Source organism: Ursus arctos, unplaced genomic scaffold, assembly GCF_023065955.2.
Source record: "Ursus arctos isolate Adak ecotype North America unplaced genomic scaffold, UrsArc2.0 scaffold_16, whole genome shotgun sequence".
Classification (NCBI taxonomy): Eukaryota; Metazoa; Chordata; class Mammalia; order Carnivora; family Ursidae; genus Ursus; species Ursus arctos.
In genome coordinates, this window is record NW_026622830.1 from 53,460,053 (window position 1) to 53,475,011 (window position 14,959).

Consider the following 14,959-nt stretch of genomic DNA (forward strand, 5'->3'; position numbering starts at 1 on the left):
TTTCCTTCTCCAGAAAAAGAAATACAAGACATAGCTTTCTTGACTTAAGAAAAATCCTTTTAGGCCCCAGACATCTTGTGATTTATGACTACTTGCTCAAAGCACATTCTTGAGTTATATTTGCAGGATCTAAACTTCTTTGAATATTCAGATATCAGATCGATTAAAGGCAGACAATTGATGCCAACCCTTGCTGGCCCTTGTGACTTCCATCAATTAAGACCTGGACTCTGTCATTCTATGATGCCTTTAGCCTAAATTCTAGGCTGAATTCTCCATTGCACAAGTGCCTTCGTGAATCCATACAGACCCTTAGCTTAAAACTTCCCCAGTTTTGTTATTCGGGAACAGACTGCTTTGGGAAATATCCTCCATGTTTTCCCTTACTTGTTCCAAGTAAAACTCTCTAATCTTGGCTTTCTTGTGTCTTTTGGCTAAATACCCACCAAGAGGCAAATCCAGTTTTGGGTAAGAATACCCCATCCCCTTGCCTGCCCCTTCATCTCTCACCCCCATCTCTAAGACCCACCATCACTTCTCTCCCTCACTTCCTGACTCCCCCCTCAGACATAGAGGTGTCCAGCTGACCCTACTGGCCTCCCTCCCCCAGAGGTTGAGGCCCTCACCAAAGAAGACTCCCAGCACTGTTCGCTTTCTCAGGGAGGCCTGCCCTGCAGGGCCCCTCATGGCAGTGTTGCTAAGGTCTCTGGGGTTGGGCAGCTGGGGTTCTCCCAAGGGCTGGTACACACCATCTGCATAGCTGGCTGGAACCAGGCGCTGGAGCCGAGAGCCTGGGGTAGGAGGGGTAGGAACAAAGATAAATCCTCAGTGGGGCTCCCTTACCTCCCCTCTCCCAGGCTTCCATCCATACCACAGATCCTAAAACCTTAAGAATGCATGAGCCTCCGCTGGTACCTGCCAGCCCTTGCCCCTTCGGGTAACCCTGCCCCTAGGCCTGTTTCCACTTGGCCCTCACCTACCTTTGCTGCCCCATCTGTGCTCCATGAGGTTTTGTGCCACCCATCAAATCGCTGCACCTCCCGGGAAATGGGGTTCTGAGTTCCTGTGTGAGAACAGAGGGAAGGGGCAGCTGGGCAAGTCCAGGCATGAGAGGACAGGCAAGCCTGCAGGATATGCGTCTTGGTAGCCTGGCAAGGGGAGCAGCAGAAGGTGGAAACCCAGCACAGTGTGGAAGGTAGGCGGCAGGGGGAGAGAACCAAGGACAAAGTGATATCCAAACTCGAGCTCATTCTTCTAGCTGCTCAGTGGGGGAAACATGGCAGGGAGCCCTGAAGCAGTGGAGACAGGGGCAGTGTGTGCTGACAAATAACCTCAGAGAACAAGACAAAGCTGGAGAACAGTGGCGATGTGGAAGGGCATGCAGGAGCCTTCTAGTGCCCTCACCCCTCAGCTCCCTAGGGACAAGGCAGGACAGAAACCAGTCCCAGCCCTAAGATATATGGAGCAAGAGCCAGCCACTGCCCCAAAGCCAACCACTCTTCCACTCAGGAAAGGAGAGGTCATTCTGTGACCACTCCCTGGGTACGGGCAGTGTGGAGAGGGGCTTGGCCCTCTCCTGCTGAGCAGAGCCGCCCCCCCCCCCAGGGCAAGTGTGTGGGCCCTGGGGCTGTGGCTCTGCCGCCTGTTGCTATTCTGGTCTCTTTTCCAGTTTCTGGGGGTGGGATCAGGGACTTCCTGGTCAAGGGAGAACCTTGCCTCCTCCTCCTTTGAGGAATCATGTTCCTCATGTAATTCCTCTTATTGACCCTATTATACTTTCCAAAAACTAGGATCTGGGAGGGAGCACTCAGTTGTTGAGGGAAGAACTCAGGCAGTGAGGGAAGAGGGAAAGGTTCAGAATCAGAGATGGAATGGAGGTCCTTCTGGTCAGCAGATCAGGTGACCAGTCAGATTCCATCTTCCAACTTACTCAAAAGTGCCCTGTGCCACGTGCTATTTCAGATCCTTAGCCCGAGGCAGGTTAACCCCTAAAGGCAGAGCCTAAGGGAAGGATTTGAGCCAGGTGGCTAACTGGGAGGTGGCCCAGGACGAGCTGGAGGAAGTGGGGAAGTAAGGCAGGGACATCAATATGGGACTTGTCACGGAGTGAGTTACTGCTGAGGGCAACTGGGGCTCACTCCTGTTGGTGGCCTCTCGAAGACTGTATGGGCACACCTCAGAACTGCCTATTGAGCAGGGAGGAAGCCAGGGAATCTATCCACCAACTGGCTGAATGTTGCACTAGGGGCAGTAAGTGTCTTCCAGCCCTCAGGTGGAGAAGGAAGGAGAGGCAAGCAGGTACTGGAGGTAGGAAACTGTCAGGGTACGTAGAAACTGCCCACCAGCTGCGGGTGAGCACAAGGTGGGCTGAGAGGATGTGGCACATGATATCTTCTTCAGGGGCCCCACTAAGAGTTCCCACCCAACATTTGCTGTTCTTGGTTGGCAACAGTGTCCAGCTTCCTCTCTTCTCTTGCCACCTAGGGTCAGGAACTGTTTCCACTCATAGCTGTATCCTCCATACCTAGCATGATGTGTGCGTCAAATCAGTGTCCAGTTAGGATTTACCAAATGAACAGATACCGCCATATTTGTTTCAGCTTCTCCATGGATTCTTTACTCCAACTGTTCTCCAAAGAGTGCCCTGCCCGTAAGATGGCAGTTTCCCTGCTGCCACTGATGGAGGCCAGGGCTGGCAAGGAGTCCATTCCATGTCCCCACATTAACCACTTTTAACCCTCCCTCTGGATGCTGAGGCAGGAGGCCTCTGTGGCTGAACCGAGTCATTGCTCTGCTTCCTGCAAACTCCTGGCAGGAAGCAACCCTTTACTTTATGTGCCTTGGTAGGGTAAGGAGGGATCCTCACTTACACACCACACAACAGCTCTCATGCTGGCCATCATACAAGTCTTAGAGCTGGTTGGCTCTCTCTGGGTTTCCAAAGATGAGCAGACTCACTGCTGCCCAGATGTCTGGCTGGTGCCTGGTCCTCAGGTAGGTTCATTCACCAGCTTTGTAGTGATGTAGAAAGAAGGCTCTTCTGTCAGCTTAGGATAAACTTAATCCTCTAAGCAGCGACTGAGCAAAAATTTCCATACAGGCAGGGTTTAGGGGCGGCCACCTGGTTCAAAGGGGGATCAGGGGACTTATATAGAGCTACCTTAATATGGCAAGAACCTCAATATCACGTGGGTGGTTTGTTAATTTGGGGTGGCTTAATGGAGGGGTCAGTAGATTACAGGAAGCTAAAGGACACCATCACTTGCCCCCCTATTCCTTATGAACAAGATACACTATGATAGAATTGGGTGAATGTGACGGGTGAGGGGCAGAGCAAAGCCAGAGAAGGAGACCTGGATGTTTAGCCACCAAAAATTCATCTGACCTCTGCTAGTTTTGTTTTTAATAATGTGAGTGTTTTTGTAGGCAAACTGGGTTATATCTCTGTCAGAAAGAACAACCATCACTCTTGAGCTTGGATGAGTATCTTCTGTTTTGAGTCTTATAGTTTTCGATAAATCCCCTGGAGCAGTCCCTGCCATCCAGATCCTGACCTCCTCAGCTTCTGGCACTGGAGAGCCGTCTCCATCTGTCTAGCTGTGAAACCCTGTTTACCACATCATTAACTGATCAGCAGAGATTGCGGAATTTGTAAATCTCAGAGTTTCTCTGAATGAAAACAGACATTGTGCCAGAAATTCATTGTCAAAGAGGAACATCTAAAATTGGTAATTAGCAACTAAAAAAGAGGCCAGAGTGCCCATCTTAAACCAAGACTCTTCCTCATAGGATGGATGCGACTGGGTGAAGTAGTGAACAGAATTCTTTTCTATTAATAATATTTTTTTATTCTGTTAGTCACCGTACGGTACATACCTCGTTTTTGATGTAAAGTTCCACGATTCATCACTTGCATATAACACCAGTGCACCATGCAATATGTGCCCTCCTTAATACCCATCACCAGCCCATCCCATTCCCCCACCCCCTTCCCCTCTGAAGCCCTCAGTTTGCTTCCCAGAGTCCATAGTCTCTCGTGGTTCATTTCCCCTTCTGTTTACCCCCCCCTTCTTCTTCCCTTCTTCTCCTACTGATCTTCCTACTTCTTACGTTCCATAAATGAGTGAAACCATATGATAGTTGTCTTTCTCTGCTTGACTTATTTCGCTTAGCATTATCTCCTCCAGCGCCGTCCATGTTGCTGCAAATGTTAGGAAATCGTTTTTTCTGATGGCTGAATAATATTCCATTGTATATATGGACCACCTCTTCTTAATCCAGTCACCTGTTGTAGGGCATCTCGGCTCCTTCCACAATTTAGCTATCGTGGACAATGCTGCTATGAACATTGGGGTCCATATGGCCCTTCTCTTCACTCCGTCTGTATCTTTGGGGTAAATACGCAGTAGTGCAATTGCTGGATCAAAGGGTAGCTCAATTTGTAACTTTTTAAGAGACCTCCACACTGTTTTCCAAAGTGCCTGTATCAACTTGCATTGCCACCAACAGTGTAAGAGGGATCCCCTTTCTCCACATCCTCTCCAACATTTCTTGCTTCCTGCCTTGTCAGTTTTTGCCATTCTGACCTGCGTAAGGTGGTATCTCAATGTGGTTTTGATTTGAATTTCCCTGATGGCTAATGATGTTGAACATTTTTTCATGTGTCTGTTAGCCATTTGTATGTCCTCATTGGAAAAGTGTCTGTTCATATCTTCTGCCCATTTTTTGATTTGATTATTCGTTTCCCGTGTATTGAGTTTGAGAAGTTCTTTGTAGATCTTGGATACTAGTCTTTGATCTGGAGTGTCATTTGCAAATACCTTCTCCCATTGTGTGAGCTGCCTCTTAGTTTTTTTTTTTTTTTATTTTTGTTTTTGACTGTTTCCTTGGCTGTGCAGAAGCTTTTTATCTTGAAAAAAATATTATTAATTAAAAAAAAAGAAAAGTAAAGATGAAGAACGTAGGTTCTAAGGAGAGCAGTATGTAATCTGTACAGAGCTGTTATGGCCAAAATGATTCAGAAGAGCCTTTAATTTAGATGTGACGGTTTATATTTAAATGTTGCTTGTGATTCTGAAAAAAGAATATGGTATGGAAAAGTATGGATTAACATGTGATTTTGTTGTTTACTGAAAATGAAAACTTTTTGCTGAGAAGTTATTATTCAATAAATATTTAATCTGTGTTCTATCTTACAAAAAAAAAAGAATTCTTTTCTACTTCTATATGTGCACTTGGAAGTGGAATCATGTCCTTTCACAAGAAACCTAGGTTTTAAAACACAAAAGATGTTATGTCTTTGTGGGATTGGAAACATGTAAGTCTTCCTATGGTGAGGGGCTGAGTCAGTGGCAGATATGAGGTGTCCTGTGGGTTGATTTATTTTTTGCTAACCTCTAAACAGCCAACACAGAGATGCCTTTTTTCACACAGATCAGTCCCCGAAAGTCCTCAAGAGTGTTTTGTGACCTGAAATCTGGCCGTTTCTTTTTTTTTTTTAAGATTTTTAAAAAATTTATTTGTTTGACAGACACAGCCAGCGAGAGAGAGAACACAAGCAGGGGGAGTGGGAGAGGAAGAAGCAGGCTCATAGCGGAGGAGCCTGATGTGGGGCTTGATCCCATAACGCCGGGATCACGCCCTGAGCCGAAGGCAGACGCCCAACCGCTGTGCCACCCAGGCTCCCCATGAAAACTGGCCGTTTCTAATATTGCGCCAGTCTTTGAATTTCAGTGTTGATGACTACGAACTACATCATACCAGTTACGTGTCCCTTTTTGAAAGAAAATTATCGTAGCTCAAACATAAACCTTACAATTTCAGATATCCTCAGAGTGGGTAACCAAGGCAGGAAACCATGCCATGTATAGAACAATTCCGACTTCAAATACTCCATCCCTTTGTCTCCATAAATCACTGAAACATCTCAGAAATCCCAACATTCCAAATCCAGATAGTAAACCTTAAAATAAGCCTGTAAACATTAGAATAACTGTATTCAAATGTCACATCAGACCAACAATGGAGTCTATGATTTATTGTAAATCATGTGTGCGTTAGCCTGTCCTCTTTATTTATTACTGCTGTGTTTACTTCATGTATCTGGGCTTTGTTTTTTGAGTCATAAAGCTCATCAACATCTCACTGATCTAAATACCTGTTCAATTGTGACTACGAATTGCATATGAGTTGGTGCCGATGTGCTAAGCATGACAGAATTTCCGAGTCTGTTTGTACATAGTTTAAATTGAAGAAGGTTTCAATATGATTTAATTATAAGGCATTATATTACTGTCAAAATGAGTGCAAAGGACAGAAGAGAAAGTGTTCTAGGGTAGCTTTATGGAAGGAATACATTTGTGTTAAAGAAGAAATGACACCGAACTTGATAGATAAAACTGCCAATCTCATGGCAGTTGACTTGGCTCTTCATATTCTAGCTAAAGACATTCAGTGAACAGTCAGCCCTGTTACCTCAAGAGCTGCAGGGATGGCATTTCTTAAAGCAGTGCCATCCAGCTGCCTCAGTTTCCCAGGTGACAATGAGTGGTTGGAGTGTATTTGTCCACGTTCCGCTCTGTGCACATCCACACAGCATCGCCTCTGCTCTCCCCTCTCCACTTGCTCCCCACACCCCCTGCCATTTCATCTCCTTGACCCAATCCCCTCTCCTCTCTCCTCAGAATCCTCCAACAACTTCCCATTGCCGAAGAAAATGGTTTGCGCTCCTTAGGCTGGTGAGCTCGAAACTGCTACCCAACATCCATTCTTCCTTCATGTCTTCGGACACTGATTTTATTCCAGGAAGAAATGCCCCGTTAGAAAAGAGCACTGACCAGCCTCCCTTGCAGCCAGGGGTGGTCTCAGAGCTGTATGTGGAATCCCTGGGGCTTCCTTAAGAAAACTCTCGTAGGGGAGCTAACTCACCTGAAGAGGCATGGCCTATCATCCTTTTGCTTCTCCTTCTCAGGATCAGACCTACAACATGGACAAGATGGTGGGGGTGCCTACTGCCAACAGATAGCCTCAAGGGTGGAGAATCAGAAAGGTAGATGGAGCCTGAGTTCCCGAAGCTGTCATACCAGTTCTAGAGAGCCGACCTCCTGACTTCTTATCCATGAGAGAGTTACCACCTAATATACTGAAGCTACAGAATTTGGATCTCTGTCACAGTGGCTGACCCAATTGCTAATGGATACGGTTGGCATTGAAGGGTCTCCATACTTGGCTCCCATCTTCCCTTCCAGCTTTTGTGTCACTTATTTCTCAGTCCTGCCTCAAGATAATACCAAACAGACAATTATCTTGGACTCCTGCCCAGATTTGCCAGCTTGCCACTTCCGGTGACTTTCTACTTCCTCCCAGATGGTCTACGATCAAGCCTGATTGCTCCTTCCACCCAGCCTTTTAACACGATTTAGGGCAGGATCTCTGACAGCAGACTCTCTGGTTCTACCTCTTACTATTATCCTTGAGGTCTTCTTGAGCAACTTATGGGGCAATGGAAGTGTCAGACTCATTACAAGGAAAGAAATCATACTAATTAGGAGAGTAGACAGTGGTCTGAACTCAGAAACCCAGACAAGGGTTGATAAACCCATTTCCATGAGGCCCTGGAACTATGCTTGAAAAAAATTTTAGGAGACCTACTCCATTTCTCTGCTTGAGTTCCCTTTCCACAAAGTGGAGACTGATGGTTTATTAAGATTTGGAAACGATAGGAGAAACAAAGGGCACTTTTTAAGGTTCAAAAATGTTTGTTTCAGCCCAACAGCATACGTGGTTATGAATGCCTTAAAAACCACCCAGGAACTGGTAAGAGAACCTAAACTCGAATGTTTTCATGGAAGTTAGCCTGTAATTTTCCTGTTAACATGGATAGTTTATTCACTCCGGCCTGTGCTGAAATAGTCACGCCCACCTCTGTGTATGTTGCCAGGATCCGGCTTATTGCACTTTTAAGTCCCCAGGCTTGTTTTCTCCATTTGCTCTAATACGAGAACAGATAAACAAGGGGGCAGTGATACGTTTTTCATTTGGTGGATTTTAAAAAGCTTTCTAATGATCTTCAGAGTATATGCACCAGGAATCAGGACAGGTGGACAGGCCCTGTTCAGGGCTGGGAGGTGGGGTCTGGCCTCAGCTGCCTCTGGGCACCTGGCGGGTCACGCCCTTGCTCCATTCCTGGACACGGTGATGGAGCGCTTAGCTGCGTGGGCTTGTCAGCTTCCTTCCGGGCACGTGGACCTTTATTTTAAAGATGTGATACTTTGAAGATATTATCTCGGTCACCAGGAAGAGAAAGCTCTTTCACAAACAATGTGATGATTGGAGCGACTCCTCCCAGAGCCCCTGGTCAAGAAGTCAGGCTGTAGCTGCTAACCGTAGTCTGTCTGAGCTCCCACCTGCTAAGGAAACCCCTTCTCAAAGAGACAAAAGCTGCTTTAAAGGAAAATGAGTCTATGGGTGAATCAGCACTCTAGGTGAATGGCTACAGCCTCTATTTCCTACGAAAAATGAAGGAAAAGCAGGAATTCAGTTGGATAATTCATAGGTGAAGGAGATTAAGAGGTCGCTTGTGATGAGCGCTGAATAATGTAAACTGTTGATATTGTACCCCTGAAACTAATATGACACTACATGGTAACTACGCTTGAATAAGAATTATTTTTTAAGATTTCATTTATTTATTTGTCAGAGAGAGAGCGCGCGAGCACAAGCAGGGGGAGTGGCATGCAGAGGGAGAAGCAGGCTCCCCTCTGAGCGAGGAGCCCGGTGCGAGACTCGATCCCAGGACTCCGGGATCAAGCCCTGAGCCAAAGGCAGACGCTTAACCAATGGAGCCACCCAGGCATCCTGAATTTTTTTTTCTTAAAGTGCCTCACTAATACAATGATGAAGTTAGATTTTAAAATCGGATGAAAACATGAGGCAAACTTTTAGTGATGTCGCTTGAAGTTGTGGCCGATTTGTCATTTTGCTCTTATTCTTCATAATCTCTACCGGCCGATTGACAAAACCTCTTTATTCACAACAGGATTCAGTCTCTCTCTACCTCTCTTTCTCTTTGTTTTTATCCCTCTTTTTAATCTGTTAGGTCCTAATTTAGGGCCTTAGGTGTAAGTTTATAAATCTTTGGGAACAATCTCGGTCATTGAAGTTCGTGCCACGTTCAGAAGCACCATTAGCCTATTTAACAGGCGGGAAGCTTGAACGTCAGCTTTGCTGAGCCGCCGTAGGTCAGAAATCAAGTCCGTGTTGGAGATTTCAAGTGCACTGACTGTTTTCATTGAGCCGAGATTTTTATCGTGGATCCTCTGAGAACAGGTGGCCATTTGTGAATTCAAAGGTGTTTACTAATTTGTCTGCTTGCTTTTCTCTCCCTCATAAGTAACGATATAAATACGTAGTCACACTCGTGAAAATCAAGCACTCACGTGCTTTACTTAATCACATGGAAGCCCTTTCTCCATTAAAAGCAAACGATCTACCGTCTATGTTTGTCTCGTCTGCTTCCTAACACCCAAATGAGGTAACAGGTTCATAGTGCAAAAAAATTAAATAAATTTACCCATAAAATTAAAGAGACCTAGAAAGTTAGCGACGGGTGGTTGAGAGATTTCAACACATTTCTTGGAAATAGCAAACACAGGAAATGTGTGGACCCACAGAGAGAAAGAAGCCCTGCCCACTTTACCCTAAGAGATTGCTGCTGGGACATGGGGGCTGGACTGGTTGTCGGGATTCCAGAGGCTTCGGTCTGTGAACCGGCGGGTCTGGTGGAGGTGGGGAGTAAGGAATGGAGCCAGACACAGTGGAAGTGAGGAATGTTTACACAACTGCTCCTGAGAGTCCCTATCTCCCATGTGCAGAATCCCCCTCGAAATCTGGGGACCCTTCTCTGAAAAATCTGCAGGTACTGGGAGGGGTGTGTTCTCATGAGTGGTTGTCGGTGCTTTTCAAATACAACCTCCGATTCTGGCCTCTGCAGAGTGTGCAACTTGCCAGTTGGCCTAAACCTACTCAGTTGTGTCATTAGGTCCTGACACCCCAATTAGAATAATGCACAGTGGACTTCGCTGTAAGGGACTGCACCAGACTCCTCTAACACTGCTTCAGGTCCTCTGGGCCTCAACTGTTTCTTGGTCCAGCCACTGCTTCAGTGGCCACTTGACAGGCTCCAACTGCCTTTTTGCAGATGCAATTCAGTAATGTCTGTGGAGCCAGTCCTTACTGGCTTGGGAGGATTAAAACAGCCGTTATTTAAAAATTAAGTTATATAAACTTACAACTAAATAAATTATATAAGAAACAAAGGCAGTGAATACTCAAAACTCATTACTTTTTACCTATTTTGCTACATTTTACTATTATTTATACTCTGGAGTATATTCTATTGTATCTGTATGATGCCTATTGTACCCGTTATGGTGAACATACCATACAAGACACCGTTTTTCCGCATCTATATTGAAATCAGCCGTGGTGAGAATTCACACCATGGAAATGGAGAGCCAGTCGTCAAACATTTAGGACCACCACACTGGTGCCATCAGCCAGCACATGCCTCACACCTGCCCAGCACACCTTTTACTTCCGCCCTGGGGCTTAATGAGCGGACTGAGTTGGGACACTAGGAGACCATGCTTGGAGCCCGCCACGTGCCACCTGAAAGTGCTGGTACATGAGCACCTTGTGGAGTTACTGCTCTTTGGCAAACGGGAGATGGGAGCTGGTGGACAAACCTTTGCCCCCGTCTTCCCCCGGACAGCCTGTCTTACTTCCACCCCATCTGAGAACATAGTCCTGTTGTTAGGACTGAGCAACCAGCGTACTCAGTGGCAGCCGGCATCATCCTGTCTCCTAGTACCAGCTCCCCCTCCTTAACCCCATTTCCTTATTCCTCTGCTCTGGGATTGAACTCTCTGATAAAAATAGCATGTTGCCTCTGGCTCTGCCTTCTAGGGAGGTCAAGGTAAGGTGAGTCCTAATAAGGAAAGTCAGTGGGGGGGGGTACTGGGAAGACAGGGGATGGTGCTAGATCCAAGGCCAGAAGCAGCAGGGCTGTCATAACCCCCAGTTGAAGAGACGAGGGCAGGGAGCAGTCAGCAAAAGCTGGAGGGTGAGTCATTTTGAAAAGATCTGAGACCTTCTGCTGATGAGCACAGACAACCCGAAACAACATGCGGGGAGGAAGACAGGAAAGTAAACGCACTGACCACACTCTGTTCTCTCGGTCTCGTCTCTTACCAGCGTGCCTCGTTGGCCAAACACAACTGGGAGGGCAGAGATCAGGAGGGATCGGGACAGGGTGGCAGGAAGGGCAAATGGAAAGTGTTCCTCACAATATCCTGGAGCAACGTCTGTCTATGAGCAGTCACAGCACTCAGGTGCACTTTCCACCCAGGAGAGCGTCTGGACGTAATACTGACCAGCTGTCTCGACAGCAAACAGACAGCAAATCAGCTGTGTGTGTGTGTGTGTGTGTGTGCGCGCGCGCACGTGTGTGTGCGCGTGTGTGTGTGTGTGAGAGAGAGAGAGAAACCAAAACAAAGAAAAAACTGATTCTGAAAGAAACAAAGACAGGAACTTGAGAACAAACTTATTATACATCTATGTAATAGGAATAGGGTGTTATGAGTAAAAGGAACAATCAGATAAACACGAAAGAGTTTTTAGAAATTAAAAAATGATTATGGAAGTAAAAATTTCAATAGATGAAGTAGAAGATAAATGGAGAAAAGTTTTCCAGATCCTAGGGCAAAGCCTTAGAAAATATGAGTCCATAGATAAGAGTCACAGAAGTTTCATCCAAAATAGTAACCCAGGAAGAGAGAAAAAAAAAATTGAAGAACATATCAGCCATAGCAACATTTTTTCTAGATACATCTCCTATGGGAATAGAAACAAAAGCAAAAAAGGGGGGGATAAACAGAAGGGGGAATGAACCATGACAGTCTGTGGACTCTGGGAAAGAAACTGAGGGCTACAGAGGGGAGGGGGGTGGGGGAATGGGATAGGCTGGTGATGGGTAGTAAGGAGGGCACGTATTGCATGGTGCACTGGGTGTTATATGCAAGTAATGAGTCATGGAACTTTACATCAAAAACTAGGGATGTACTGTATGGTGACTAACATAATATAATAAAAAATATTATTAAAAAAATAAAAAATAAACTGTTGGGACTACAGCAAAATAAAAAGCTTTTGCACAATGAGGGAACCACCAACAAAACAAAGAACCTACTGAATGAGAGAAGATATTTTCAAGTGATATATCTGCTAATAGGCTAATCTGGCCAAAATATATGAAGAACTTCTACAACTCAACACCAAAAACAAACAAACAAACAAACCACTAATCCAATGGAAAAAAACAGGCAGACGCCCTGAATCGATGTTTTTCCAAAGAAGACATACACCCAGATGCCCAGCAGACACACGAGAGGATGCTCAACATCACTGATCAGCAGAGAAACACAAATGAAAATCACAGTGAGACATCGTGTTACACCCGTCAGAATGTCTGAAATAAAAAAGACAAGAAATAAAAAGTGCTGGTAAAGATATGGAGAAAATCGAATCCTCGTGCACCGTTGGTGGGAATGTACATCGGTGCAGCCACTGCAGAAAACAGTATGGAGTTTCCTCAAAAAATTAAAAATAGAATTCCCAAAGGATCCAGTAATTCCACTAGTAGGTATTTACCCAGAGAACACAGAAATACTAACTTGAAAAGACATATACACCCTGTGTTTACTGCAACATTATTTACAATAGCCAAGATTCGGAAGCAGCCTGTGTCCGTCAATAGATGAACGGGTAAGGAAGATGTCTCACACACACACACACACACACACACACACACACACACACACACACAAATACTACACGACCATAAAAAGGATGAGGTTGTACAGTTTGAGACAACATGGCTGGACCTAGAGGGTCTTACGCTAAGTGAGTAAGTCAGACTGAGTATGACAAATGCCGTATGATCTCACTCATACGGGGACTCTGAAACAACAAATGAATAAACAAACAAAAAACAAAACCAGACCTACAAACACAGAGAACAAACTGATAATTGCCAGAGGGGAAGGCTTTGGGAGGTTGGGCAAAATGGGTGAAGGACATAGAGGCTACAGTGATGGCATGACCAAGTCACAGGAAAAAAAGACACAGCATACAGATATCGTCAATGATACTGTCAGAGTGATGTATGGTGACAGATGGCAGCCACACTGTGGTGAACTTAGCACCATGTATAAACTTGTTGAATCACTACAGTGCACACCTGAAACTAATGTGACATTGTGTGTCACCTATACTCAAATTTTTAAAATATGTTCAGTTAGCCACCACATGTGACATCCTTAGTTTTTGATGTAGTGTTCAATGATTCATTAGTTATGTACAACACCCGGGGCTCATCACAACCCATGCCCTCCTTAATACCCACCACCCGGTTGCCCCATCCCCCCCACCCCCTCCCTTCTGTAACCCACAGTTTGTTTCCCGGAGTCCCTAGTCTCTTATGGTTTTATATTCAATTTTTTAAATAAAAAGAACATACTGAAAACAAACAAATAGATAGATACATAGATAGATAAAATATGAAAATGTTCCAGGGTTAAAGATCCAAATCTTCAAAAGGACTAGACCTTTGTACCCCTTTACTGACCAGTCACTGGACATGGGCTGCCTTCAGGGAGGGGGTGGGTGTAACCTTGAGTAAAGTGGCTCCCTTCAGCCAAGGCAACGCCTGGAGAGGGATTGAGCCGTTAGCCATCAGCAATCAAGACCTCTGGCAGCAGGGAAAGAGACTCAAGTCCAGTTGCTGAAATAGACATTCATGCCATCTGGGAACAAGCTTGTCCAGGATTCTGCTTTGGGCATCCCCTGGGAAAACAGAAGGGGAAGGGCAGTGAGATCAGCTATAATCCCCATAACTGCTGCTGGTCTGGAGGCTGGAGCTGATTCTCCCTCCTCTATTTTATACCCTCACCTCTCGTCACCTCTGGCACCTCTGCTGGACTGAGATTGTTTCTCTGGAGGCTGGGAGTCTGAGATCAGGGTCTGGCATGGTTGGGGGCGGGCATCTTCAGGGTCTCTGACTTCTGTTGTACCCTCAGGTGGTGGAAAGGGCTAGGGAACTCACTCAGGCCTCTTTTGTAAGAACTGTAAACCCATTCATGAGGACTCTGCCCTAATCACCTCCCAAAGCCCCACCTCCTAACTGAGGGTTAGGTTTCAACATATGGGTGTGGAGGGGGGGACGACACATTCAGGCTAAAGCAACCTCTATGCCAGTGGCTCTCACAGGGGGATGATTTTGCCAGCAGGGGATATTTGTGGATGTCTGGAAACATTTGGATCACAGTGAGAGAGGGAGGGGCGATACTAGGGCATCCGGCAGGTGGAGGCAAGGGATACTGCTGAACATCCCACAATGCACAGGACGGCCCCACACAACAAAGAACGACCTGGCTCGAATGAGCATGCTCCATGAGCATGTCGGCAGTGCCAAAGCTGAGCAGCTCTGCTCTATGTGATAGAACACAGGGCTTCGTTAGCACAGGATATTTGGGCCAAAACTGCAACTGGGGTAGTAGACCAGAGAAGGGAGCAAGACTAAACCAGTAAAATGTCAAGAAAATCCCACCGAGGGCCACTTTGGCTCAGCCCTGGTGAAGGGCACACTTGGAGTTGACCAGTCAGGGTGGTCAGCCCCCGTCTCCACCCCTGGACCACCCCACCCCAACCCCAGTGAGTCACAGGTCAGGGCTGCCCCCAGGGGCAGTAAATCCCCAGGCGTTTGTGTTTTCTGTCTGCAGGCAAAGTGAGTTCCCACAGTTTGGGAACAGCCCTGCCGAAGAGGCTCAGGAGGCGGCTGTGGAAGGTGAAGCCAGCCCAAGAGCAGGTGCGCCAGAAAATGCAAAGGGCCCGAGGACGCGTG

At 46.2% G+C, this 14,959-nt stretch overlaps 1 protein-coding gene across 1 annotated transcript in view; it reads right to left on the reverse strand.

The window, feature by feature from the left end:
- The window catches only part of LOC113250192 (dual oxidase 1-like), a 34,153-nt gene extending 27,204 nt beyond the window's left edge, over positions 1-6,949 (reverse strand). The window contains 4 exon segments of the mRNA XM_057313041.1: positions 627-791; positions 981-1,013; positions 1,016-1,063; positions 6,928-6,949. Coding sequence (XP_057169024.1) covers positions 627-791; positions 981-1,013; positions 1,016-1,063; positions 6,928-6,949 — 268 coding nt within the window.
- Positions 6,950-14,959: the final 8,010 nt, after the last annotated feature.